Source organism: Polistes fuscatus, unplaced genomic scaffold (assembly GCF_010416935.1).
Source record: "Polistes fuscatus isolate 324 unplaced genomic scaffold, CU_Pfus_HIC Scaffold6, whole genome shotgun sequence".
Taxonomy (NCBI): Eukaryota; Metazoa; Arthropoda; class Insecta; order Hymenoptera; family Vespidae; genus Polistes; species Polistes fuscatus.
In genome coordinates, this window is record NW_025113140.1 from 5626113 (window position 1) to 5653144 (window position 27032).

The 27032-nt window shown below is 28.9% G+C and overlaps 6 protein-coding genes across 10 annotated transcripts; 3 read left to right on the top strand and 3 right to left on the bottom strand.

Moving 5' to 3' along the window:
* Nucleotides 1-2802: 2802 nt before the first annotated feature.
* On the top strand, nt 2803-4965 carry LOC122523138 (THUMP domain-containing protein 3-like). Its single transcript, XM_043644750.1, has 7 exons — nt 2803-2983; nt 3076-3188; nt 3283-3739; nt 3841-4019; nt 4347-4526; nt 4593-4730; nt 4807-4965. The coding sequence occupies exons 1-7, from the start codon at nt 2887-2889 to the stop codon at nt 4918-4920; spliced, it is 1278 nt and encodes a 425-aa protein (XP_043500685.1). The 5' UTR covers nt 2803-2886; the 3' UTR covers nt 4921-4965.
* Nucleotides 4966-5059: 94 nt separating this feature from the next.
* On the bottom strand, nt 5060-6501 carry LOC122523140 (probable ribosome production factor 1). Its single transcript, XM_043644752.1, has 3 exons — nt 5890-6501; nt 5386-5650; nt 5060-5295 (listed from the first exon to the last, which is right to left on the bottom strand). The coding sequence occupies exons 1-3, from the start codon at nt 6488-6490 to the stop codon at nt 5118-5120; spliced, it is 1044 nt and encodes a 347-aa protein (XP_043500687.1). The 5' UTR covers nt 6491-6501; the 3' UTR covers nt 5060-5117.
* Nucleotides 6490-8246, bottom strand: LOC122523141 (BET1 homolog). Of its 2 annotated transcripts, none has more exons than XM_043644753.1 (4): nt 8014-8246; nt 7618-7757; nt 7386-7552; nt 6490-7267 (listed from the first exon to the last, which is right to left on the bottom strand). In XM_043644753.1, exons 2-4 carry the CDS (start codon nt 7634-7636, stop codon nt 7112-7114), a joined length of 342 nt encoding a protein of 113 aa, XP_043500688.1. In that variant the 5' UTR covers nt 7637-7757; nt 8014-8246; the 3' UTR covers nt 6490-7111. The 2 variants fall into 2 exon arrangements, with proteins under 2 accessions (XP_043500688.1, XP_043500689.1); XM_043644754.1 differs by lacking the exon at nt 8014-8246 and adding an exon at nt 7846-7873.
* Nucleotides 8247-8369: 123 nt separating this feature from the next.
* On the top strand, nt 8370-11681 carry LOC122523139 (lipase maturation factor 2-like). The gene is made up of 10 exons (XM_043644751.1): nt 8370-8697; nt 8770-8953; nt 9046-9147; nt 9226-9413; nt 9538-9716; nt 9791-10034; nt 10245-10450; nt 10536-10776; nt 10913-11129; nt 11207-11681. The coding sequence occupies exons 1-10, from the start codon at nt 8604-8606 to the stop codon at nt 11457-11459; spliced, it is 1908 nt and encodes a 635-aa protein (XP_043500686.1). The 5' UTR covers nt 8370-8603; the 3' UTR covers nt 11460-11681.
* Nucleotides 11682-12104: 423 nt separating this feature from the next.
* On the bottom strand, nt 12105-15150 carry LOC122523514. The gene has a single exon (XM_043645305.1). It carries the CDS (start codon nt 14937-14939, stop codon nt 12213-12215), a length of 2727 nt encoding a protein of 908 aa, XP_043501240.1. The 5' UTR covers nt 14940-15150; the 3' UTR covers nt 12105-12212.
* A 67-nt stretch (nt 15151-15217) lies between these two features.
* Nucleotides 15218-26748, top strand: LOC122523513 (AP2-associated protein kinase 1). 4 transcript variants are annotated; one of them, XM_043645300.1, is made up of 13 exons: nt 15218-15618; nt 16603-16718; nt 17099-17232; nt 17322-17433; nt 17499-17702; nt 17783-17886; nt 17966-18098; nt 18186-18801; nt 18891-19239; nt 19441-19600; nt 20336-20585; nt 20714-20761; nt 24698-26748. In XM_043645300.1, the coding sequence occupies exons 1-13, from the start codon at nt 15504-15506 to the stop codon at nt 26695-26697; spliced, it is 4341 nt and encodes a 1446-aa protein (XP_043501235.1). In that variant the 5' UTR covers nt 15218-15503; the 3' UTR covers nt 26698-26748. The 4 variants fall into 4 exon arrangements, with proteins under 4 accessions (XP_043501235.1, XP_043501236.1, XP_043501237.1 ...); XM_043645301.1 differs by having other exon boundaries at nt 20717-20761; XM_043645302.1 differs by having other exon boundaries at nt 19441-19591.
* Nucleotides 26749-27032: the final 284 nt, after the last annotated feature.

Below are 27032 nucleotides of genomic sequence, written 5' to 3' on the forward strand. Positions count from 1 at the left end.
CACGTGAATCAAGGATGACATTCCAGTAACAACAGCGAATTTAACAACCTGAACCAATCCAATGCTCATTTGAAATATTCTTTCTGTATTGTACTCGAAGTGAAATCGTACATGTTGCGCTTCAACAGGTGTCATATATCGAATTTACTCCAACACGAGCTATCTCGAGTAAACTTTTATTTCTTCTTAATTCTTTTACAAATTTTAATTGAGAATTTTATTCTACAATATTTTCGTATGTTCCTAATCTCATAGTTAAATAAATTTCGAAATGATGTAAAACCATATAGAAAAATCCTTTTAGCAACGCGACATCATTTTTAAACCTTAAATCAAAATTCTTCCACGTTATAAGTTCAATTCTATTTTACAATAAGATTATTTAAATTGTTAAACTACAAATTATTTTATTAGATCTAATATATATGTACATAAAAGAATAGAAAAAGGAATAAATAGACGGTCGAATCTTTAAACGTTTGGATAAAATCCTAGAAAATGATATCGAAATCCGATACAACAATTTTACTAAACTATTTAAAAGCCGAGTAGCCTTTTATCTTTAATTGCGTTTCCTATTCCTCATCGACCATATTTTTAAAACGACTAAAGATTTTCAATAAAACTACAAATCATTATCAATCCCTCTACGATAGTTTTCCGATAGGAAGCAATAATTCTTATTCAAACTCGATTAACCTTTTTGTATTTGTCTATCCTCATTGATCTTTCTTAAACATACTAGAGAAACAACTGGTCTGTAGTACGTCATATCGAAAAATTTCTTCTTCCATCGGTTAGACCATTAATATCGGGATGCGTAACGTCAATGTAGCCGCTTCTCGACAGATATTTTTCGAGAACTGCCAAAACTCGAGACAACAAGGGTTGGCAGACGAGGAATGGGTTGCTTTCGAGAACCCACTGAGGAACGAACCTATTCCGGTTCGCGAAAGATCAACGTATAGTTGAAACACGACGTAAAAGGTGGATGAGAAAAACACAGAGAGAGAGAGAGAGAGAGAGAAAGAGAAATAAAAAAACGTGTGGGTTGTAGAACAGTGGGGGGAGGGAGTGAAGGGGAGGAAAGATATAGGAAGGTATTGTCGGGCAACAGTGCATTATTTAAATTTTAAAAGCGTTTCAAAGTTTTCCCTTAATTTTGCCGTCTAGTTAGCCGATGCCCATTCTACACCTGCATAGGTAAATTGTGTGGATCCGAGGGGTGGAAAAGAGAAAGAGAGAGAAAGACTGACAGAATGAAGGGGAGGAGAGAATATGGTGACGCGGAGATGGAAGCAGGTTGACAGATTGACGTTTGGTCGCGCCCGTTCAGCTCCTGTTGATGAATATTTTAGGTTTCTAGCTTCGCCTGTCAGTCGTCGGTGAAACGGAGAAAGGAAGAAGAGAGATAGATGGATAGATAGGTAGATAACTAAAAAGAGAGAAAGAGAAAGAGAGAAAGAGAACGAAAAGGATCAAACAAATGTGAGTAAGAAGATAGGACGAGCAATATGAGGGGGGTGAGAAGGGGCTGGAGGAAAAGAGGAGGATAGTAGGAATGATTCTATGTATAGAGACGGTGCCCCGACGAACTTTCGACCCGAAATGACCCGAGAAAGATGCAGACGCTTCCACGAATTCTCTTCATCCCAACCCCCTTTCCCTTCCTTTTATCCTATCTTGTCTCTCACCTTTACCATTCGTAATGATCGCTCCTAATCTGAGATATCAATCGATTGTACTATGAATATCATCAAATGAAGTATTTATTTACCTGCATATTTTTTCTCCATCTTCTTTTTCTTATCAATCTGTACTCGTCGATCCTTCTAATACGCTTTTGATATTAATAAAATATAGGAACATAAAAAAAGATACCTTTTGTTAATTTATTCCTATCGAATTGACCATATTTGTGGTTCTTAAAATATTTTTAACTTTATTCGTATTTAACTTTGATTATTTTGTATGGAATCTATGATTGCAAAAGTAGAATTAAAATGACGGTAGGAATAGATGACAGTGTCGGATGTTTGGAGTAGTCAAATTAATAAGATAATGTACACACAACAGATGAAACTGACATCTACCGTGGACATCCATTGTCCTTTCATTAAATATTCATGGACCGTGAAAAGGGGTTGTCGAACGGGGGTCACGTTCTTGAAGTGTATGTTACGTGTCGAAACTGACCGATAAATCTTTTATTTAAAACAATGACATTAGTGATCGCATCCCCTATAACCCCCCAATCATCCACTCATCTACTCGCCTGCGCACGATCACGTCATCGACTTCGAAATATTAATATCCAATTCTATTTTCGTTTATTAAACATCTTTTTCGTATCCTATGTATGTAGATTTATAAATATTTTTATATATTTCATTGATATCTGCTAATAAAACGATCAAACGTAGGATACATCGTTGACCTCGCACATTTAACGTTTATGACCATCTACGTACTCATTCATTATTCACAAAATTAATTAAAAACATTGGAAAAGCCCGTGTCGTTCACTATGCGAATTTTAATTGACAGCATGCAGAAATAGTGCAGATGCAAAGTGGATGGTATTTATCAAACGCGATCGTTAAACTTTAAAATATATCGCTGAAGAATCAAAAGATTATTTTGAACGTTTCTATACTATATCACTTTAATACGCTTAAACGAAACGTCGCGATATTGGCTACTCGATGTTTAGCAATTTTCTCTTTCTATTTATTTCGTTCTATTTCAAACGTCACGATTCCCGCCGCGTTCCTATATTCTGATCACGTGACATGCGTTACGTATCGTATGAAGAACGTGACACATCGATAGTGGATACAATCGATATATATATACTTGTTTTCATATAATTAATATAATTACAAAATGATGGATTACGATGAAGATTCAAGTTTATATGATCTTTTTCAAGAATCTTTAACTAATGATAATCTTTTTATGATTGGGACAAGTGTTGATACGGGTAAGATTTCTAACCACGTGGGTTAATAACCATAACCTATAAAATTTAAATATTGATAAAACAATACTTATAAACACATTTTTAATACATAGGTTTTGAATGGCAAGCAGTAGATGAATGTAAAGAGAAATTAGATAAAAATCTACATGTTGTTAAACAACGTGGAAAGATTTATTTCAACGTCAATTGGGACAAGTTAATCAAGGTAATTTAAAAATTACTGTACGTTATTTATTTTAATTTATCAATTTTTTTTAAATTTCTGTTACTTAAGCATTAATTTTGAGTCTACGTTCTAGGTACAAGAAATGAGATCGATTGACAATATATTTATAGTTGGAAGCGTACTCAGATTAAAGTTTAATGGAACTAATAAGGAAAATGATTTAAAATTATGTAAAGATGCTACACGAAATGATCTAAAGTTAGAGAAAGCTTTAAATGTATGGAAGAACGTTACACAATTTCCAGGAAAAATGTATCCAACTATTAACGAATACGAAGAGGCTACGAGGAATGAAAAAAATGTTGAATGTGTAAAATCTAACAATTCTAAAATTAGAAAAAGAGGACAAAATCCAGCTAACGCGTATAACGAAGTTTTAAGATATAGAGTAACTTGTGAAAGAACTGGTAAACATAGTTTCGAATCTCCTGACGCTGCTAAAATCATAGGAGGAGAATTACAAGATAAATATCACTGGCTAGTCGATTTATCTTTGTATCATTTGGAGATAATCTGTAAAATAGTTCAAAGTAAACATTAGTTTAAATCACTAAAACTTTTTTAGAGAGAGAAAAAACTCTCATTGATACGTTCAGATAGTAAATTATCTTTCTTTTTGTGTAATCATTAGATGAAATAGTAACACAACTACGTATTACACACGAATCCAAGCATCATAGAAATATCATACATTTTGGACCAACTACGCTCCGAGCTACCATATGTTATAACTTATTAAGATTGGCGCAACCAAATGTAGGAGATATCATAATTGATCCTATGTGTGGAAGTGCTTCTATTCCTATCGAAGTATGTTAGACTTTTAAATTACATTGTCGACATTACCATAGGCACTCAATATCGTACACAATCGCTATCTCTTACCAGTTACAATAATAACTTATTGATATTTTACTTTGGTTTAAAATTTTTTAAATCTGAACATCTTAAAACGTATTACATTGTATCTCATCCTTCATCTACTTCGTGATAAAATGTATATTCATGTTGTAACTGGCCCATACAGTGGTCATACAGTGAAAGTGTACTTGCAAATGACATAGTTGTATTAAAAAGATTAAATACTATATACATTAATTATTATACTAATTATAAAATGAATTTTCTATTTTTCAGGGAGGATTAGTCTATGAAAGTTCATATATATTATGCGGAGATAATCATTCAAAAGCTGTGCTGAGATCTAAATCAAATATAGAAATCTCCTGTTCTAAATCTAAAGTTGATTTAACACAATGGGATGTTTGTTATTTACCACTCTTAAACAATTCTATCGATATTGTTGTCACCGATATGGTATCTATAAATATTTTCTTTTTTTTACATCATTATAAATAATGAAACTCAAACATAATTTTGTAGCCTTTTGGGAAACGTAGTGGCAATATGATGGATAACAGAGTACTTTATAAAGAATTCTTACTACAATTAGGACGAGTTGTGAGACGTAACACTGGTCGATTAGTACTGCTAACCTATGATAAACGTAGCTTTAATCTAGTAAGTCTTAAATACATAAAAATAAAATATTTTTAATTAATTATTATATTAATTAAACGTTTCTTATATTTTATAGTCATTACAAGCAGCTTCTAACTTATTCAAAGTAACAAAAATGTTAGGTGTTAACATTGGAGGACTGGCTGCTGTTGTATACGTATTAAAACGAACATCTATAGAATATAAATAATTCTAATGATATATAAGTAACAAAACAAAATAATTAAAAATAAAATTGATAAATTTTTTAAACAGTATTACATTTTTACTTGCAAATTTATCGAATTCTGTTTTTCTTTTTTTATACGCATAATTAGAAAATAATTGTCTTTATTTTGTGATATTATTGTTAAATTGTATAAATGAAAATATTTTCTATTAATAAATTTATAAGAAGAATTTTCTTCTGCTGGTTTCCATTTCATGACGACGTCCTTGAATAAGCCATTCATAGTCTCCATACTTACTATCGAATGTACCATGTTGTAACGACTTTAATCTTAAAGTAAATCGTGGACCTAATTCTCGTAATCTTGGCTTGCCCGTCTTCAAATTAAATTCGTACCTACCAAAAGAAATATTAAAAAAAATTTTAAACATACAATATACATATTTGAATATTTCTCTAGTTTATTTTCATGTATCAATGAATTACCTATGATGTCTAAAAAATATGTAATCTCTTTGATTATGGAAAGTTACAACTCTTCTACCCTTAAATTCTGGCTGATAATGAAACAATGCACCTAACATTCTTCCTATTGTGTATCCCAAACGAGTAGTGAAGTTAGTTAAAATAACTTCTGGCCTGTGATCGGTAATTTCTTTATGACTACGACGTAACTCAGGTGTAATTTTAACGTTGCTTAACTTAAAATACGCTGTTGGACCATCGGGCAAATGAATTACTAACATTCCATCTACAAAATTATTTTAAAATATCAATAATTAGTAATCTATGCAAAAATCTGTTTGTTAGCATGTTTGTTATCATTTGATAGAAAAAAGATTCAAACTATAGCTCAAAACTTAGTATTCGCATTGATTACTGTGATTACAAATGAGTGACACTGCACTCATAATGCAAATCAATGCATTACAGATATGTGACATTGATAACAAACATATTAATATTAGTATAATTGAAATAAAATAATACTTGGTACACAGCGGTCTTCGTTGACTATGATTATATCTGTAAAATTCCTAGCAATGGAGCTTTTAACTATCTTCTTAACACCGGAACGATTTCTATACAAGGAGATAGAATTTGGTACCATTCGTGTAAGTTCTCGGCCAAAAATTCTTGTCTTCCTTGATGGATTATCAGCGTATGTAATTAAAACTTTAGGTTCATATTCTTTCTTATAATATGAAGAAAATTCATCATGCTCCAGATCAAGTTTAACTTCCTCATTCTCTTCGTCATCCAAATTACCAACTATTGTAGTTTCATCCTTTTCTCTTAAACTTTCTATTGTATGTGGTACCTGCTTCGGTATACCTTCTTGTATTCTAAGCTTCTTGGCTTCTTTCTTAGCCTTTGCTTTTTGTTTTAATAATTGTTTACATTTTTCATATCTGACAGCTTTACATTTAATGTGATTGAAATTACTTTCAGCCGGTAACATAACCTCAACAGATTGATTTGTTGGTGTATTTGGTTTATTTTCTTCTTCTGAATTTTCCTCTTCCTTTTTTTTTACTTTTTCCTTTTTAGGGTGACTCAAAGGATTTTTCTTCAAATTTTTAATCTTCATTTTGGATTTTTTAATTCGATTCGTAAATAAAATAAATAATTATTCAATACTCTTAACACAAAACACGTGCTACGTAGATGCAAATTTCAAACACCACATATGTATAAAGTACGTAACCTAACATAACCTATACTATGTAACGTTCAGAAACCTGAGTACACTTGCATAATAATCATAATACTTAAAATTATTTTAAAAGTTTTATCTAAAAACACTTTATTAAAACGCATAAACTATTCTTGAAAAAATAGTATTTTTAAAAAAAAAATTTCTTAATGCAATTATACCTCTTTTTTCATAAAGCATCTTACAGAAATAAGTTTCCTAATATTTGATTGGTTGAATCAATTTGATACTGCATTTGATTGGTTGACTTTCAAAAGCTTCAAATAATAATAACAACATATAAAATCAATTTAATTTTTGCATAATAAATATTATTTTATGCGCAATATTATGTAAACTTTGTACATATAAAATATTCTTTAAAAATATCAATTAGACTGATAAAAATAATTATCAATAGATATATATTTTAATTTCCTAAATCGCTATCAAATTACCAAAAATTTAATAATAAGTGTATTATTTTTAATAATATAAACTTTGTTTGAAACTTGATCATTTAAATTTTAAGACTATCCATAATACAAAAAATACTGCTATAGAGAAAAGAAATAAATATAGAATATAATAATTGTGACCAGCTTTGGCTAATCGTAAAACACGCCCAACAGATGCGCTCAATGATCCACTGGTTCTTTCAAAATCGTCATCCTAAAACAATTCCAATTTTACTGGTATATTTAAAAAAACAATGTGTAATAATAAAATAAATAAAATCAAAATCTATACACCATTATTTTCAAATTAAAAATATACATGAATTACAAACCATTCCACGTAAAACTTTATCTTGATATTTAACTTCTGTTCCAATATCGATGGACAAAGATTTGAGTGCATGAATTTTAGTACTCAATTCCTCTGTCATCTTTTCATTTTCATCTTCGAAAACATTTTGACTAGACGTTGTTGGTACAGGCTCATAGTTGTAACCTCCTAAAAAAATAATTGCATTAGAACAAAATAATACTTAAATATATTTGTATTTAATTTTAACTCACCCGAATGGGATCTTCGCATTTTATTCGCTATCTTGAAGCTTTGTAAAAAATGTATTCAATTGTAAAACTATCTTAATTATTTCTTTGATTTTTATTATACAAATATTGTTGATAAAGTATGCAACATTAAAGTAATAGAACTGTAAAAAGAACAATTACTTATAAACATGAAATAACAGTTAACAATTATTATATACAATATGTATCTAAACAATTGCTTTTACCTACATTTATATAAATTCACAATTACTATTTTATTATTATGATTCAATTAACTTAGAAGATTATTTAATTAACCATTATTATTTCTACTAGTAATTTAATATCTTTCTTATTAATAAATCAAATTTGAATTAGTGGTAACAAATATTAATAAAAAAAACAACTAGTACATACATAACCAACAAATAATAGAAATGTCAGCAAGATTGTATCAATTTGTGTCATCGAACACGCTGGCAGAAGCACTTTAGGGTGAATCCACTATTAACTACAGCTGAGTTTTCTCCTTTTCAACGAATTTGAAATCAAAATAAAATAAATATAACATTTTCAATAAAGTTATTATAAAATTAAGATATAAACAAAATTACTTTGATTTATTAATTTATTTTTATATAAAAGCAAATATTGAGATATACTTGGAAACGTCCTAAGGCTAATCTTAGAAATTGAACAAAAACAATGTTACCACAATAAGAAAAAATATATTAGATAAAAATAAAAACTAGAACAGAGAGAGAGAGAGATTTTATTTTTGATTCCTTATTTATCAATTCAAAAAAAAATAAATAGCTATATCAAACATATTCTTAGAGTTTAAAATGTTATCACAAAGTGATATTTTGTAATAAATCATATATTTTGAAGATATAAAATTGAGATTAATTCAAGTATACTAAATATATCTATTACGTATACATCAAATGTGAATATTACTACAATAACATATGTAATTTCTATTTATATTTTATAAAAAGAAAAACATGCTTCCAGTACGGTATACAAGAAATTTATTCCTTAGAGGAATTTGTATTATTTATTTAAACGCTTTTTTGAGTTTTTACGTTCAAATTCCTGGTATGTACTCTACTGTATCAATAATATAAATTATAAAAATAAAATATGATTTTAATATTTAATTTAACTTAGGACTGTATGGCGATAATGGGATCTTACCTGCTAGAGCGCAATTGGACTTTGAAAATCATGCATCATTGGAAAAAAAGTTTTCGCAAAAGCCAACTTTGTTATGGTTCGCACCATATTTAGGATTAAATGTAGAATATATGATTAATTTATTATCACTGCTTGGAGTAGCGTTTGCTTTTCTGGGGTAAGTCTGAATAGTTTATTCTAATTTTATATGATTTTTATTAATAGATATGTTAAAATTACTTAACATTTGTTTCTTTTCTCATCTTATAGATTTGTTTCACAAAGGTTCTGCATTTCACCTGTATTTATAGCACTTTGGTCATTATATTATTCCTTACACCAGATCGGTCAAGTATTTATGAAGTTTCCATGGTAGATTTTGATAGAATTTTTTTTCTATAAATCTGTAATTTTAATAATAATTTTATGATTAATGTATCTTTTTTACAGGGATTTTCTTCTCTTGGAAACAGGATTTCTATGTATTTTCGTAGCACAACCCTTATATTCTCATAACAAAAGTACTCCAAGTGACAATGTTACGTTTTGGAGCGTACGTTGGTTACTCTTTCGATTGATATTTTCCACTGGTGCAGGAAAACTTATTTCTCAGTGTCCAACTTGGTGGAAATTAAATGGTAATATTTCTATAAAGTTTAACACTTCGACTGCAAATAGCGCCTATAGGCTTTAATGTTTCTGAGCATTCAAAGGGTTATAAAATAAAATTTAGAAAAATAATATAAGTTATATTTTTTACAGCTTTAAATGTATATTTTGAATCTCAATGTATACCTACTGCTTTAGCATGGTATGCACATCATTTGCCAGTTTGGATTCTTCGCTTTACAACTGTCCTAACAAACGTTATTGAAATTGCTATTCCATTCTTATTCTTCTTTCCAAATAGATTAGTAAGAATAACAGCTTTCTATCTTCAGGTAAATACATGAATTTTATTTTTCATAGTAAGATATATATCAAACAATTTAAATAAATGTTTTTGCAATTGTAGATCATTCTGCAAATTTTCATCATTGCAACAGGAAATTATAACTTTTACAACTTTTTGATAATATGTTTATGCATCTCTTTACTGGATGATCGTATATTTTATAGTAAAAAACAAAAAAATGTCCATAATATTAATAAAAACTCTGTACTATTGTGCTTCATAGTATATGCAAGTATATTATATGGAATGTATAAATATTATAACATACGTATCACAAATAACTGGACTATTCAAACTGATATTGGTAAATATTTTTATATATAAATAAAATGTTAAAAATATTTTAACACATTAATCACTACATCAGTTACCTGTAATTAACAATATACTTTCCGATCGTGATAATCTGTCAACTGTAGAAAAACATAGGAAAATAGATCATTAGTAACTTACATAGTTAAGTACTCAGAAAATTATGTATATTAATATTAATTATTTTTTATATCTGTTTCAGCATTTACTCAAAAACAATTTAATAATGCTTTATCATATATAATTCCAATTTCCATTTATATGGGTATTACATCGCTCGGTTATATAATAATAACAACGATGAAAGATCTAGTAATTAGCAACAAAGGAACACAAAATAAAGCAATTGTTAATTTTGTAACAATTTTGTATACTGCTGTTATATGCTTAATTTTTACTCTTAGTATTGTAAGTAAATATACAAATATTTTGATTTATCTATAACTGTATTGAATGATCATTAATTAATGTAAGAATATCTATTATTATTTAGGTACCGTACGTTACGTTGAATCAATCTTACAACCCAACAATACCATCTCAGATTCAGAAGCTTTACAAATATGTCGAACATCTCCACCTTGTTAACAGTTATGGATCATACAGACCTATGAAAGATATCAGTGGAAGACCAGAAGTAATTATCGAAGGCAGTAACAATAGCGATGGGCCTTGGAAAGAATATGAATTTCTATACAAACCAGGAAATGTTAATAATTTATTACCATTCGTTGGTGAGTCATTTGATAATATAAAATATAAGTATGAATTATTTAAATATCTTAGAAACTCTTATTTACTGAATTAGATTTAGTATAATTCAAATTAAAAAAATAACTATTTCGTTTGATTTTTATATTTCATTTATAGCGCCTCATCAACCTCGTCTTGATTGGCAAATGTGTTTAGCTGCTTCAAGTAGATACGAACAAAATTCTTGGTTAAAGTCGTTAACATATCGTCTATTAAATGGACAACCTGAAACATTGGCTTTAATAAATACAGTGGAAAATCCATTTAATGCTAAACCGCCTAAGTACATAAGAGCCAGTCTTTATCATTATCATTACGTACCATGGAATAATACGTAAGTTTTTTTTACAATGTATAAATTATATATAATCAAAAACAATTAATAATAAATGTTTTATTTTTTAATTACAGACAAAGTAATGCGCAAGCTTGGTGGACTAGAGAAAAAGTAGAGACATACATGCCAATGTATAAAAGGGATGATTTACCTTTAATTGAATATTTATTAAAGATCAAATTAATTCAAGAAAAACCAACATTAAAAGTTACCAATCAAATAGTTGCATCAACATTAGATACGATTAGACGTTTAGTTTCTAACGTTGAAGCAAGTTTATTCTTGTGGGGAGTTCATACAGCAGGCTGGGGAATAATGCTTTTATAAATTTAAATGTTATTGAAAATAATTTTATTTTTAAGTAAATAATCACATAATTTCTAATAAGCTATTAAATGATAATATTGGAACATTATCATTAGATTAAAATAACGATCATAAAAATGTGAATTGAAACTACAAATATTAATATATATGTAGTTTTTGATAGATCGTTCGTTTAATTTGTACGCACAAAGATTCGTGCAATATATTCCTGACTTATGAAAATCTATTAATTGCTTAACTTAAAAAAGTTATGAAGATAATTAAAATTTATTTATATATTTTTAGATAATTAATTCACAAATTTGTTTTGATTTATATAAAATAAATATTATCAAATATATTATTTAAGTATAGCGTTATTATTTCTTCTAATGGATTGTGTTTATAAAATGTATGATGTTGGGTTTTGTTTACTTTATTCGCAATATGTATATCTAATTTAATTTTCATTAATCACTGATATTATTTTTAATATTTATATATAACTTTTTCATAATATATGTTGCTTTATGAATTTTTTACAATAATTTTACAAATCTACTTTTTGGTATAAAAAAAAGTAATCAATATATTTAATTAATTTATGAAAACGAAAATATATATACATATATACCTTATTTAATTTATCGTTGTACCAAAAGTATAAGGAAAAAATATTGAATTTAACTTATTATTGTATTACAAGTATATAAGGAACGTTCTCTACATTTGTGCATAAAAATAAATTAAGAATTTTCTTTGAATTAAAAAGTTTCAAGACTTTTCTGTATTCAAGGAAGTTGAACTGTCATTGTCGCCAATAAATTTAATTAGATGAGTTTTTTTAACTTTTAGTTTTTTTCTTTTCAATCTATTTTGTTGCATCTCTTTTCTTTTATTAGATTTAACACTGCTAAATATTTCTGAAGACGATTCTTGTGAAGTTTCCAATTCTTTTAACGACAAATGAGACATTAATATCGGATATTTAAATAAATGTATAAGTCGTTTCTTTAATAGTTTATATGCATCTTCTGACTTGTACTCTTTATCAATAGTTTCATTATCCAAGTTAATTTTAAGCATATTTTCGATATCGGATATAACCTTCAATTTTAATAAATTCCTATAAATTAATAAAGTTATGTAATTTGGTTTTATTGCTTCAACCGACTCATCATCTAATTTCTCGACTACTGTTTTGTAAGAATCTTTAGACGACGTCCAAAGATGAAATTCATCGAAAAATTTAGCAATCGCTACATCACTTTGATATCCTGAAGAATTACTTTTATTATTAGTATCTTTTGGTTGTGTCAATTCTAATTGATAATTTGTAGTCGGATTAGAAGATTTGACTTTACAACTAGAGGGAAGATTATTATTTTTGTTAAGATTAGATTTGATACATACATTAATAGGTTGATAATTCTTCCACTGTTTGAATTTATCATTTTTGACACAATATAAAGCACTAATTTTATCAAATCGTAGTTGTTCTTCTGAACCACCTATGAGATTAATTATTGACTCAGGTGTATCAAATTCCATTGGTACATCCACAATAAATTTTTTATTTAAATTTAAAGCATAATTTATCCCTCTCTTTTGTATACTGTTTTTAATATTTAAGTTAGTATGAAAGGGAATTGGTATAAAATGTTCTTTAGGTTCTTCTATTTTCTGTGGACCGAACATTTTTAACATATAAGCTTGTATTTCTTCGCTATCGCATAGTTTATTAAACTTAGACTTTATGTACGCTTTTAAGGAATACAATAATTTCTTATCTTTTTCAGATAATGGCAAAAAATCAAAATTATCTGGAATTTGTATATTTACTTGTAAAGTTTCTAAAATGGAATATAATTCTTTGGTGTCTCGGAGAAGTTCATCGGGATCATAATCGTCATTTTCATCCATGGAAGATTCATTCTCGTCATCTGTATTCTGAAAGTGCTCTATCAATAATTCATCTATTTTATCTTCAACATCAGATTTTGAAAACTCGTCAATGAAATAATCTTCGTCGTTAAACTCATTGTCTTCTACTTTTGACAAAGTATCGTTTTGAGATCTAGGTATTTCATATATCGTGATACCTCTACTCGCATACTTATACAAAGAAGTATATCGATGTCTTAATTGTGTCCTATTCTTATATTTAAATTCTTTAGCTATTTTTGCCCAGTTAGGACCTACTTTTTTATATAAATTGACAAGTTTTATATCAGCAATTAGCGTCCAATTATTATTGAACTTAGTAATACCTTTTAAAGTTTGATAATGATCCATTAATTGTGTGGTACTTCTAGAAGGTAATAATTGTGAAGCAATGAGAGAAAAATTAGTGCCATATTTATGAACACCTTTCAATAAAATTTCCGATTCCTTTTGAGTAAACCTACCCTTTTTCAAATGCGGAGCTAACTTAAACGTCCATCGAAAATAAACATTTGATTTAAGTCTGCAAGTCATGTAACTCGCTACATCTCCCCAAGGTACAAAATTACCTATTTTGCATTTGGCGACAACTTCACATAATTTCTCATCTTCTTCCTCCGTCCATGGTTGCTCTGTTAGATCCAGCAGGTATTCCATAGAAGTATACTTAACGAAACATTGATATCCGCTGCGTTTAGTGTTCAATTGTTTAGCGATATTGTCCCAATCTTGACAGTTATTATGTTTAACAATTGTCTTCAATTTCAATTCCTCTACATGTGTCCATTTGCTTTTATTAATATCAGGATGTAGAAGAATATTCCACATTACTGAACACTCGTCGGCACTGTGTCTTTGATCGAAATTAGTCAATGCAATTTTAAGCCAGTCAAATTGTTTCTTTCCTGGTGGGCCAACAATCTCATTGACGTCCTTAGCTTTCAACATTTTTGTAAATTTATTTTCAGATAAGTCAGTATCCTCTGTTTCAGAATCTTCTGTCTCTGCATTTGTAGGATCTAATACGGACATTACAATTTCATCATAGACATTATTTGACATTTTTCGCCTATCTTTCCAAGTCCATAAGCAACCTTTTTCGAAAGTAGCTACTTGAAGTTCTCCACGTGCTGCTTTAAGTTTAGCATCTTGATTAGGGGGAGCAAAAAAGAAATCTTTGTCTTTAAAATAAGGCATGCCAACGATAGACGTAATCCATTTCGTTTGTTTTTTCTGATTCTTTTCATGATTTTCCATCAATTCATCTAACTTCAATAAATTCTCTTCGCAAGTTTTTAAAATCTCACTTATTTCGTTACGTTTGATTGTTAATTGTTCGATCAATACTTTATTTAAAGCCAAAACTTCTTGGAGCTTATCAATCTTGATTTCTTCAGGTTTTTCCTGCTTGGTGAAACTTACATCGAATTGAAATAATTCATCGGTTTCATCGATTGACGATTTATTCAAATTAATAGGATTTGTCGATATATTTGCTAATATATTTTCTAAATCTTGTATTTCATCCGAAATGTTGCTGTTTTCGGAGTCACTCATTGTTGCAAATTATGCACAGAATAAAATTCACGCTGTCACAGTGACACAAGAAAAAAATGTTTCAAATAAAAACAAACAATAAATCATCGAAGAACATGAACAATAAGAACAAACGAAGATTCTGCAATAAAGAGGGATGATGAATAAAAATCAAACGATAGACGTCGTATTCAGCAAGTGCGCGCCAATCGCAGAGTGCGCGTTTTGACGTTTGACCGGAAGTTATGCACATATGTTTCCTCCAGTAGATGGTATCAACGAGTTGCGATTGCGCAGACGTAGTTGCGTATAGTCTGAATATGTCGGCTAGCTGAAAATACGTTACCCTGTTATCATGATCAAGAGGATTTCCCTTGGTTAAGTTTAGATTCGTTAGATTAAGACTTTGTCGATGCGTTAACACCGTTTTTAAAGTTACGATAACATAAAATCGAAGTTGGCTGGGTGAAAGAAACGAAATTATAGAATAATCGGCAAATCGTAACGGCGGTAAAAGTGAAAAAGTAGCGCGAGGCCTTATGTCAAGTCAGATCGGTGTTGGGAGGGCCTACGACGTGTGCCAATATGAAGAAGCTCTTTTCAAAGATCGAAAACACGTCGAAGGAACCAAACAGTTATATAGGAAAAGTCTTCGTGGTCGGACGATACACCGTAACCGTCGAAGAGGTCCTGGCGGAAGGTACTTTTAATCTAAATAACATCTATCATTCAACCAGCCTTGGATTGTCTTCCAAATACGCCTCTATCCGCCCCCTCACCCTACCACTACCCCTACCCCTATTCTCTCGTACCCCTCTCGCCCCCTTCATTAAATCATAGCTTTACAATCTACACTTGTCTTTTCATTACACTAGATTATTTTCGATCTTTAAATGATATTCAATTATTGATTATTTATTATGCCATTTCCTTCCCCTATTAATTACAATAATATTTTTGTCTATTATTTTTTTCTAATGTCTTAATTAATTTTTTACTCGTATTATTTCAAGACCGAATTAGTTGGTAAGATTGTGTACGAAATATTTTCTCACAATTGATAAGCAATTTCATTTAATTCGGATAATTGATTATATAATATTGTTTAAGGATTAGCTTAGATGGCATTTTATTGATTTTTAATTAACAAATTGTTTATTTAGCAACATTAATCTATGCGATCGATATTTCAACGTTACTATGTTTATATATTGCATAAGGTTTATTCCAATAAGTTGTAGCTAAAAATTCGGGTGATTATAGATGTATAATTAATTGTTAATTGATTAATTCATGAGTAGATTAATATTAATTATTATTTATGATTGTTAGATTTTATTATGATTTAATGTAGTCATTGTAATATATTTTTTTTTATAGTGGTATATTTAATATGCGCACGCATGCACTAGTATAATACACGCGTAATTTGTTTAATATAATATTTAAGTTGTCCAATAAGTTAATACGCTTTTTGTTAAGTAAATAAACGACTAAAACTATATGGACTTATTGGACTACCTAACATGTTTATATTCATGAATATTATGATCTATTGTTTTTGTATATAATGTATGAAATAATAATAAAAAAGAAAGAACTATATTAGAAATAAAATTCTGTGTTTTTTGGTGCATGAATATATTAAATTAATTTTATAATAAAGATTTAATAACTTTTGCAGGCGGATTTGCCATAGTATTTTTGGTTAAAGCTTCAACCGGGCGATATGCACTTAAACGTATGTACGTGAATAACGAACACGATCTCAATGTATGCAAGAGGGAAATACAGATTGCTGTGAGTAAAAAAATCAATTGCTGCTTCAGAAAAGCAAGACTATAATCTGCTTTATTATTTTGTAATAACACTCGTAAGAGTTTTATACTTTAAAGATGTCTTGTTAACTGTTTGAGTCCCAAGCTGTTCAATCATGCTCTTCAAATTTCTTATCAAAAAGTGTTCCAAGTTATTGAAATGCAATACGCAATTACTTGTCATTTATCGATACAATCTTTCTAAAGACTATTGGGACTTGAACGATTAAAGTGAGCGTTTTAAAAACTATTGTAAATATTCTAATTTTTTGTTTTTATTCACTTGTTTATAACCAAGAAAAGAATGAAGCATTTGTATCAATTTTATTGTTACATGTTTGCGTATTTTATGATTTTTTATAGAGCAATCTGAGTGGACACAAGAATATTATAGGATATGTAGATAGTAATATCACGCACACAGGCGGAGGAGTTCATGAGCTTTTACTTTTGATGCCTTATTGTAAATCTCAAGTTCTTCAAATGATGAACAATAGGTAAACGTCTTACCATAAATACTTTAGAGAAATTAATTACGATTAATCTATTATATGTTTTTTTATGAAATAAATTATGAATTTATTAGATTACAGACTGGTTTTAATGAATCAGAAATTCTTCAAATATTTTGTGATGTTTGCGAGGCTGTGTCTCGTCTACATCATTGTCAAACACCCATTATTCACAGAGATTTAAAGGTAAATTATTAGATCTCTCTTATTTTACCCATAATTGAATATATTTCATGAATATATTTTTCTAGGTTGAAAACATACTGTTTGCTGATTCTGGAAATTATGTTCTTTGCGATTTTGGTTCAGCAACGGCTAAAGTTCTCAATCCTAGTATTCAAGGAGCTGCAGTAATCGAAGAAGAAATTAAAAAATATACAACTTTAAGTTATAGAGCACCAGAAATGGTTGACATGTATTGTGGGAAACCTATAACAACAAAAGCAGATATATGGGTAAGTTATTGCTTTTAATATTATTTTTTTATTTTATTTTATATTAAAATAACATTTGTTTCTTATGTATTCTATTGTAGGCCTTAGGTTGTTTATTGTATAAATTATGTTTCTTTACTTTGCCATTTGGTGAAAGTACACTTGCCATACAGTCTGGAAATTTTACAATACCTGATAATTCGAGGTGTGTAATAAAACGTATTTAATGTCATTATAAAATCTTTATAATTTATAAAATATTATTATGAACCTTGTTTTTATAGATATAGTAAAGCTCTCCATTGTTTAATTCGATATATGTTGGAACCTGATCCAGATGTTAGACCTGATATTTATCAAGTTTCAGTGATAGCTTTCCAAATTCAAGGAAAAGAATGCCCTGTTCAAAATTTACATGTAAGTTATACTTTTTACTAATTACAAATATTTTGAATAATTATTAAATATTTATTAATTTATTATTTGTTGATTTTTCTTTTATAGAAAGCCCCCACACCTACAATAGATTCTTTGCCATGTCCTTTAATGGAAAATGATAATATTAAAAGATCATCATCGGTTAGAACTCCCAAACCTACACCTGTTGCAACTGTTGAGGGTACTTCGGTTACTCCTAGGCAAAGACCAAAAGGACAAGCTGTGAGCACAGGTCCTATAAACTTAAGTGGTCAAATAGTAGGACAAATATCAGGGCAAGGTGGTCAAATGCAACAACCAAACTCTGCTGGAATGACTCTACAACAAATTACACCAATGAATACAACCGCAACTTATTTAGGCCAAAACGTACAAAATATTCCGACGCTTCCAGTAAATCCTCAACAATCACTACAGTTGTCGACTCAGTCGTCTTACGGTCAAGTTTCACCGCACGTTTGTACTCCAAATCAAAATGTTTCTTTTGGACAGTCACAAAGCGGCAAGCAGACACAATACAGTCAATCGCAAAGCCCCATGATCAATCATTCTCCTATGACTCGGCAAAGTCCGGTATCAGCTCAAGATAAAAATTCATATTACTTTGATTCGAAGCAACTCGAACAAAGATCTGCCACTAATATTAACGAAGAAAACTTGGAAGCATTATTTCCTCCATCTCGTAATATCAGTTATAGTTATTTTAGTTATTTATGATTAAATTATCTTAGACGATATAAGTATTAACGTTACTATCGAATATATTTATAGGTTACCCGGATCCTTTCAAAGATGATACTCGTACAATGCCACCTCCTACAAAAATACCACCACCTGTTGCACCTAAGCCTGGATCAACTAAAGTTTTGCAAAAATTATCTAATTCTACCAATAGTTCATCTTCTAAAGTCGTGCCTATGACATTACCATCTAAATTAAATATTCAAACCGGGCCTAATAGAACTAATTTATCAACAACTCCACCGGTTTTGCCCAAACCCGTTAACAAAACAGAAAGCTTAAGCCAAAGTATAAGTTCTAGTACATCACCGCCTGATAGTCCAACTTCTAATTCATCGAGACATCGAAGAAATGTCAGTGATACTAGTGCTTTCAATAAGTAAGCTCATGTTATTGATATTATTTAACTAATTTTGTTTACTTCATATTCATTTATAGCAATGCTTTTAGCGCATGTTCACAATTAAAACAAAGATTTTGACACCTTTTTCTTTAAATTATTTTATCATAGAATCTTTTAAGACCGCAATAGTAGCATCACAACTTCCCATCTGTCAAAGCTTTCTTATTTATATTACAGCGGCCATTTCGATGTTCACAGAGCGTTTGCAAGTGAGACAACCCAGTTCTTAGCACCGTACGAAGTTTCGGTCAAATTGCGCTCGGAAGACATAACATCTCCCGAAGTAACAACTGATACAAAACCTTGTATAGGAACGAGTGCCTCGCATGTACGTGTTGTAAGTATATGTAGCGCACAAGTTTTATTTGGTTCCGTGTTTACTCGTTTATTTTTGGAAAATTTATGTAAATATTTTTATAAATACTTATGCACATTTTTATACAAATTTTTTTATCATTTATTTTTCTTATATTATTTACAAAGGCTACTGAGACTTTGAAAACACCAATTATTTTTAAACTCTACACATTTGTAAGAGTCCATTAAGACCATACATGGTACAAACAGTAAAATCTAATACTTAACCGTTTTAAATAAAACGAAAGGAGAAGTTTCACATGCATTCTTATATACCAGTTCATTTCAGATGATAAAATAAATTTTTTACAGTTTAATTTAAGAAAAAGAAATTATAGAGAAAATATACATGGGTGGGTTGAAAATTCAATTTCTAGTTTCTTGGAAACTAGAAATTGGATCTTACTGCTTGCACAACATATGGTCCTGATATATCCGTACAATTTATAGAGTTTTACAAAATTTGGTTTTTTGAATGCTAATAGAGCCCTTCTTAGTTTTATATCGCGATTTACCATTTTAATTACTGGAATTGCTTTGTATCTATCAACTCGTTTATTATTTAGTATATTATTTAATCTTTTTTTAAATTATTATTATTATACATTTTTGGCACTATTAAATTAAGAAAATAAGTATTAATAAAATAGAAATCTTTTCGAAAAGGATTTATATGTATTCTTATGTTAAAAATTCATTTATATATTTTTATCAGGGAGAACTTTCAAGTTTGATAGGATCAGAAGGTAAATCATTAAATAGCGAAATGGCTGCTTGGAATCCATTCGAAGATGTGCAACCTTTTGGACAGTTAACGGAAGATCATATCTTTGGCGCTGAATTTGATAAAATTCGAAGAGGTAGTAATACCAGCATTAGTTGTGTTAAAAGTCGTGAAAGCCTCGTTATGACCTATTCTGAATTACCCGAAGATCCATTTGAATCAGCACCGTTCACTCTGCCAAGTAAGTCTTTGATTGCATCACTTTGAAAAAAAAAAATAATTGAATCTCTAAAAGTTCAGAGAATTGTTTTCTAATTCAATGTTTCTTTACAAACGTTTACATACATTAACATCGACATTTTGTTTTAGCAGGAAAGAAGAATAAAATTGGATCAAAGACTGCGGCAGTTGCTGGAGGTAATGCATGAAATCTTTTTTTTTCAATATCTTTACTTTTCTTTTTCTCTTTAGAATGATTAGTGGTAACTTATATAAAAAAAAGGTATATACATATATATGTAAATAGTATGTATATACTTGGGACACACACAATTTCGTTTCTATCTTTATAATTTATTTCTTTAAACTCGTAGAAATATTTGTATACTGCTTCTTGAATGTTTTGGCTTTAATGACATTCTCTTTTCCGTACTGGTTAGTAAGGAAATGTGATTATTATTTCTTTTTTTTCTTTTACTAAAGAAACAAAAATGATATGAACAAAAATTTAATTTCGAGCTGGAACAATTTATCGTCTGAGTATAATTTATATTGCGCAGAAAAGTAGATATTAATTTAACCATTTTCTAAAACTAATACTTTGTATATTTACGTCGTTTATAATTTTTTTCTATCTATATATATATATATATATATATATATTTTTAATTATAAATATTTTTTTGTCGTTTGATAAAAGTTAAAACCGACTGTGATGCAACAAATACCTTTTGCAAAAATAAGGATGAGTGTGTATTTGCGAGTAATTACAACTTTTAAAGTTAATCAAAAAAAATAACTACTTTTCTTGCTTTTCAATATATCAAAGTTTATGTCATAATTCTTCGCAATTTTGATGACCGATGTTGAGATTTCATTTTTTATACAGAAATATCTTCTTTGTTATAAATATATTTTTATTTCTTTTACATTTTGTCTATGAATTTACACGTATATAGACACGTAAGTTACATTAAATCAAACAATTTAAATATTGGTCGTCATAATTGTCGTATCGAAACAGAAAGTCTGATGAGAAACAAATTAACTTTATTTTTCACACTGCTTTTTAATAATAGTACTTTTTAATTTAACTCGAATTACCAAAGAATAAACTGTAGACTCTGAAATAATAATTAATAACTATTTAATATTAAACTAAACGGATTTGGTGATATTGTTAATTTAGAAACAAAACATTACGTATATAATAATTAGAAATATGTCAAAATTAAAAATACAAAAAAAAAAAGAAAGCAGGAAAATATTAAACATGAGTTTCGTAAGGAAGTCTAGTCTGCAAACAATGAGATATAATTATGAAAAATAAATTTTAACTTTGTGTATAATAAATTCACATCATTAGTTACCTTCGAAATAATCATGAGATAAATTTCAATTATGAGGTACTTAATTGGAGGTAATTCTTATCACACAAAAAACAACAAAAAAAAGACATATAGAGTTTACGTAGTCGCTTGAAAAGATATCAAATATTATCTTGTGGAATAATTATTAATAATCCATATATAATGGAAAGAAATATTATTAACAATTCGTATATTAACATGCATAAATATTTACATATGCTGTGTTTTCTATGTTTAGCGTAAAATTTATAGATGATTCATATTTTTCATAAATATATTTGTTAAATAATTAAAAAATAATTTTTTTGCGACTTATTAAATGTAGTACATATTACATATAAAAATTTTAAAAGTTTGATAAAGTATAAGAGTATTTGTAAAGAATAATATTGTGATATCATTTTTACTCGATTATTATTGTTATGTTTGCTTATGAAACAAGATAATATAATATCTTCATACGCAACACAACATATTTATTTTTAAATCGACTAGGAAGATTTTTCAGAAATTAATGAATGCATAATACATCGAATATTAGATTCATGTTAGGTGCAGTATGTTATATATGTTATTAAAGTTATAATGTTTATCGATAATTGTTCAAATGCTATGGACTTATATATATATATATATATATATATATATATATATATAAGTTTAAATAGAAATTTCTACGTAAAGAGGAAATTCTCTCTAAACTAGAAATAGTTTAGATAGAAATTTTAACTTTACTACAGTTGTTCCTATTTAGAGTATCGGATAAACTTGAGTTAACGTTTTTTTTTCTCTTTTTTTTTTATCTTTTCTAAACTAAAAGGAACAATATATAAATATATAAATATTAGATATACGTTACAAAATACCTAAACTGTTTTGTTATTACAAATATGTATACATATAATGTGATATATATTAATATAATAGGGGTAAAGTATGTCTTGTTCATATGAATATGTGCACACAACATATTGTTCACGATTACCAAATATATATTATGGCAATCGCATAGAATTCATATTGAAGGGAAGAAAAGGTTCAAAAGTACAATTCAGAACTGCGTGTCATAAAAAATGATTGATTACTTTAGTATAAATAAAGTGCTGCTTGAAATGATGTTATTATATATATATATAGTTTTTTATGAAATACACTTGTTTGAGTATAATTTAATTTCTAAGCATGCTCCGATAATATTGTAGATATAAATAGGTATACTGGAGAATACAATGAACTCATTCTTCCCGTAATAAAAATACTTATGTATACGCGTATACGTTTTCTTCATACGTATATGCGCATACGTATGTGTATATACACGAATATAAAAGTTATCTTATAACTTAGTCTTTAAACATCTTCATTAAATTGTAAGTGTGTAAGTATTCTAAACTACTCAAAATATAAGCTAGAGGTAACGACAATGATAGCTTGTACATGTGCTTATTTCTGTGAACAGAATTTCTGCGATATCAAATTTGTCTGTCCACTGTCTGGAACAACCTTAATGAGTTTGGGAGGCACAAAACTTTTGGTTGATTTCTGAAAATTCTATTAACTAATTTATACAGTTTAATGTTCTTTACCTTGCATTGTCTGCCTTCCATGTTGTTTCTAATGTAACCGGTATCTCGGATTATATCCTAACATGGTGAGTTAATTGCATTGTTGCAAGGTTCATTCTGTTTATTAATACGGCAAATTCAGCATGCTATTTTTTTTTATCATTCCAATGATAGAAAACTTATTAAACTAAAATAATAATCCTATATAAAAATGAAAGCACTATGAGGGGTTGACAATCTTGGATATTATTTCTGTTTCTGCTGTATTAGAAGTTATTATGTTACAGCAATAAATATATACATTAGCATATGGAGTATTCTTTTTTGCAATTAGTATTTACTATAAAACGCAGCAATTCTTTGTTTAATTAACAATATGGAACCGATACTCGATAGTGACAATCAATTAACTTTCAAATATCATATATTTTTTATTTATTAGGAAGATAGTTGTATTAATATTTATTCAAAGTATTACTGCGTTTTTAACACAAGCCCTTGACCCCCAAAATCTGATTAGGACTGTTCCAGACGCAATGGTGGAGGTACTAACATAGTTTTGAATATTATTTAATTCCCTGAATTTGATTTAATTGTTATTCATTTATATTTGATGACACAGCAAACTTAAATAGATTTAGATGTAAACTTAATATTATTAAAGAGAAGATATGCACATTACATTTTATCATAACACATTGTCTGCGGCAGACCTAATCAGATATATATCCTTCATATAAATTTCTTAAGTATATTTCTTTTCTATATATATATATACTGTATATATATATTATCAAATCACAGTTCCTTATAAAAATAACATTCTTTTATCGTTAAATGTATAATTAATAATTAATGTTAGCTTTGTATAAGCTTGTATATATATTTCCTTGGAATTAAGGATGTTATAAAGAAATGTATTATTGTGCGTATAAAAAAAGGAAAAAGAAAAAGAAATTCGTGTTAAACAATAATGGTTAAGGTGCAATTAAACGAAACTGTAATAAAAGCGCAATGTATTAGAATTAGATAATTGTGTATAAATGTACATAGGTAAGTATAAGATTCAGTTAAGTTATAAAACGAGCTACGCTAACAGGAAAATTATTTACGCGATAGTTAAGACACGACTACTTCTTTAAAATTATTGAATACAAATTTAATTTATTTGAAGATAAACATAATATTTTATTTTTCAGGAAGGATTCAAAATAATAATATTAGGGTGCCTTTAAAACAATGGAATTCAGGAGTAAAACAAGATGGAATGGACGATGAAGCATCGTTGCTTACCGAATCTAATCCTATTTCTCCGCCTTTCGTTCGAGCTCCAATTGAAGATCGCTCGAAGTATGAAAAATTAGCTTTTAATGCTGATGAAATATCAAGCGATAGCGATAAGGATGTAGCCTTAGAACGAGTGAAGAAGAAAAAAAGAAGAGTTAAAAATGTATTGAGTAGGAAAAAAAAAGTGAATCAAGATATAAACAATACCAATGTAGAATATGAATCTGATGATTCAATAGGTTCTGCTAGTGATTTAAAAGCAATAAATGATGAGGAGTGTAATCAAGAAAATGATGACGACGAACAAAAGAAAATAGATGAGACTATCTCAGAGAGTGTACGCACTTGTGGAAGTTCGGCATATCATGCCGAATGTGAATCAGTTGCAACACATGAAGAAGAATATAGAATGAAAAAGCCAAAAAAACATCACCATACTCAACATCTACCGACAATTGATTCTGATCCTGTAGTAGGACATCAATATGGAGAAAAACCTTTATTATTGGATGATGAATTAGATCCTGAATCAAAACCAGAACAATCTCATGGAGATCCGTTTGTTGGTCTCCAATATGGATCAAAACCTTTGTTATTAGATGGTAATAGTTCATCTGATGAAAACGATAAATTAAGATCATTAAATAATAGTGTTTATAAAGTAGAAAACGATGTATTTGCACTTGCACCATTTCCAAGGTCTAGTAGCTCTAGAAAAAGTAGTGACAGTCGTGATAGCGGACGTAAACATTTTGGACAGAACAGTATTGGAAATTCTCCTCAAAATTCAAACTTGGTAACACCTATATCAAGTTCTCCAGTTACGTCTGAATTTTTAGGAAACGTAGAAAGTAAAACTCAAGCCGAATTATTATCTGTATTGCGTTCTACAAATTTCACAGATATAAATATGAGTAAGAATAATTACGAAATAGTAGATTTTGCTCATTCAGTTAAACAATCTCCGACCACTGCTCTTCTTTGTTCTAATACTAATGAACAAGAAGATATAGAAAAAGATCTGTTTGGATCTTCGCCTTTCAGCCCAAGTGGTTTTACAAATCCCTTCAACAATATGCAACAATATATAAACGTTGAAAAAGCACACGATCAAACAATCTCTGCATTTATAAATTCACCTTCTTCTTATGCTAATTACGCTAATATCACTTTGCAATCTTATAAAACTCCAGATAATCATTGTACAGATAATTCACCAATTATTTCTAGTTCTAAACTTGGTGCCACTGTAACCAGTAATTTAGAAACATTAAATATGGAGTCTTCCAAAGATCTTTTTGGATCTGAACCTTTCGAAGAATTTGCTAACTTGCGAATGAGTGAACAGCAAAGGCCAACATCTCTACCATTATCGCAGTCTCCAAACTTTGTGAAGAATTCATTGAATACCGTGTCAACGTGTAACATACATTCATTAAACACTGTTCCAATAATACCAACAACATTACAGGCTTATACAACAGTGCAGCATACTACTACGATAGCAGTTCAGGCATTAGATAGCATTTCTAAATTAAGTATTACACCAGAATTAATTTCTACTATGTCTCCAGAACCTTTAGTTACAGATAATCCATCAAAGCATAAGAAGGATAAATCTAAGTCTGATAAATCAAAATACCATCTTATTAATGAGAACCATGGCGATGCCATTAATGTTCTGCCTACTAAAATATCTCACAAAGTTAAATCTGCAGCTCATAAAAAAAATCTCAAAATAAAAAAGGGCTCTGCAGCAACATCTGGTTTTAGTAACATGAGCTTCGAAGATTTTCCTAGTGACGACAATGACGAGAAACAAGTTAGAACAAAGGTAACACCTTTCGAAGTAATAAGAGAACCAGAAAAGAAATTTGGTTCGTTGAAAAGAAGAAGCAATCCTTTTACCTGAAAAGAAATACAGCTAACCAATAGCCAAGGTATTTATTACTAAAACAAGCAAGAAAAATATATACGATGCATTTTAATTAAATGTTAGTATTTTGAATGAAAATATAGTCTTGAAATAGTACGATGATTTGTATTACATTATAAATATGATTACATAACGTAATCCAAAATATGGTTAAAATGATTAAAGTTCTGAAAACAAAATATATATATATATATATATATATATTCAATTCAATATACGTTGAATTTTTCTCGAAGGTTATATATATATCTTTTTATTTAAGTCTTATATTTTTTCACAAATCGGATAAGAAATATTTCATGTGATAGCAG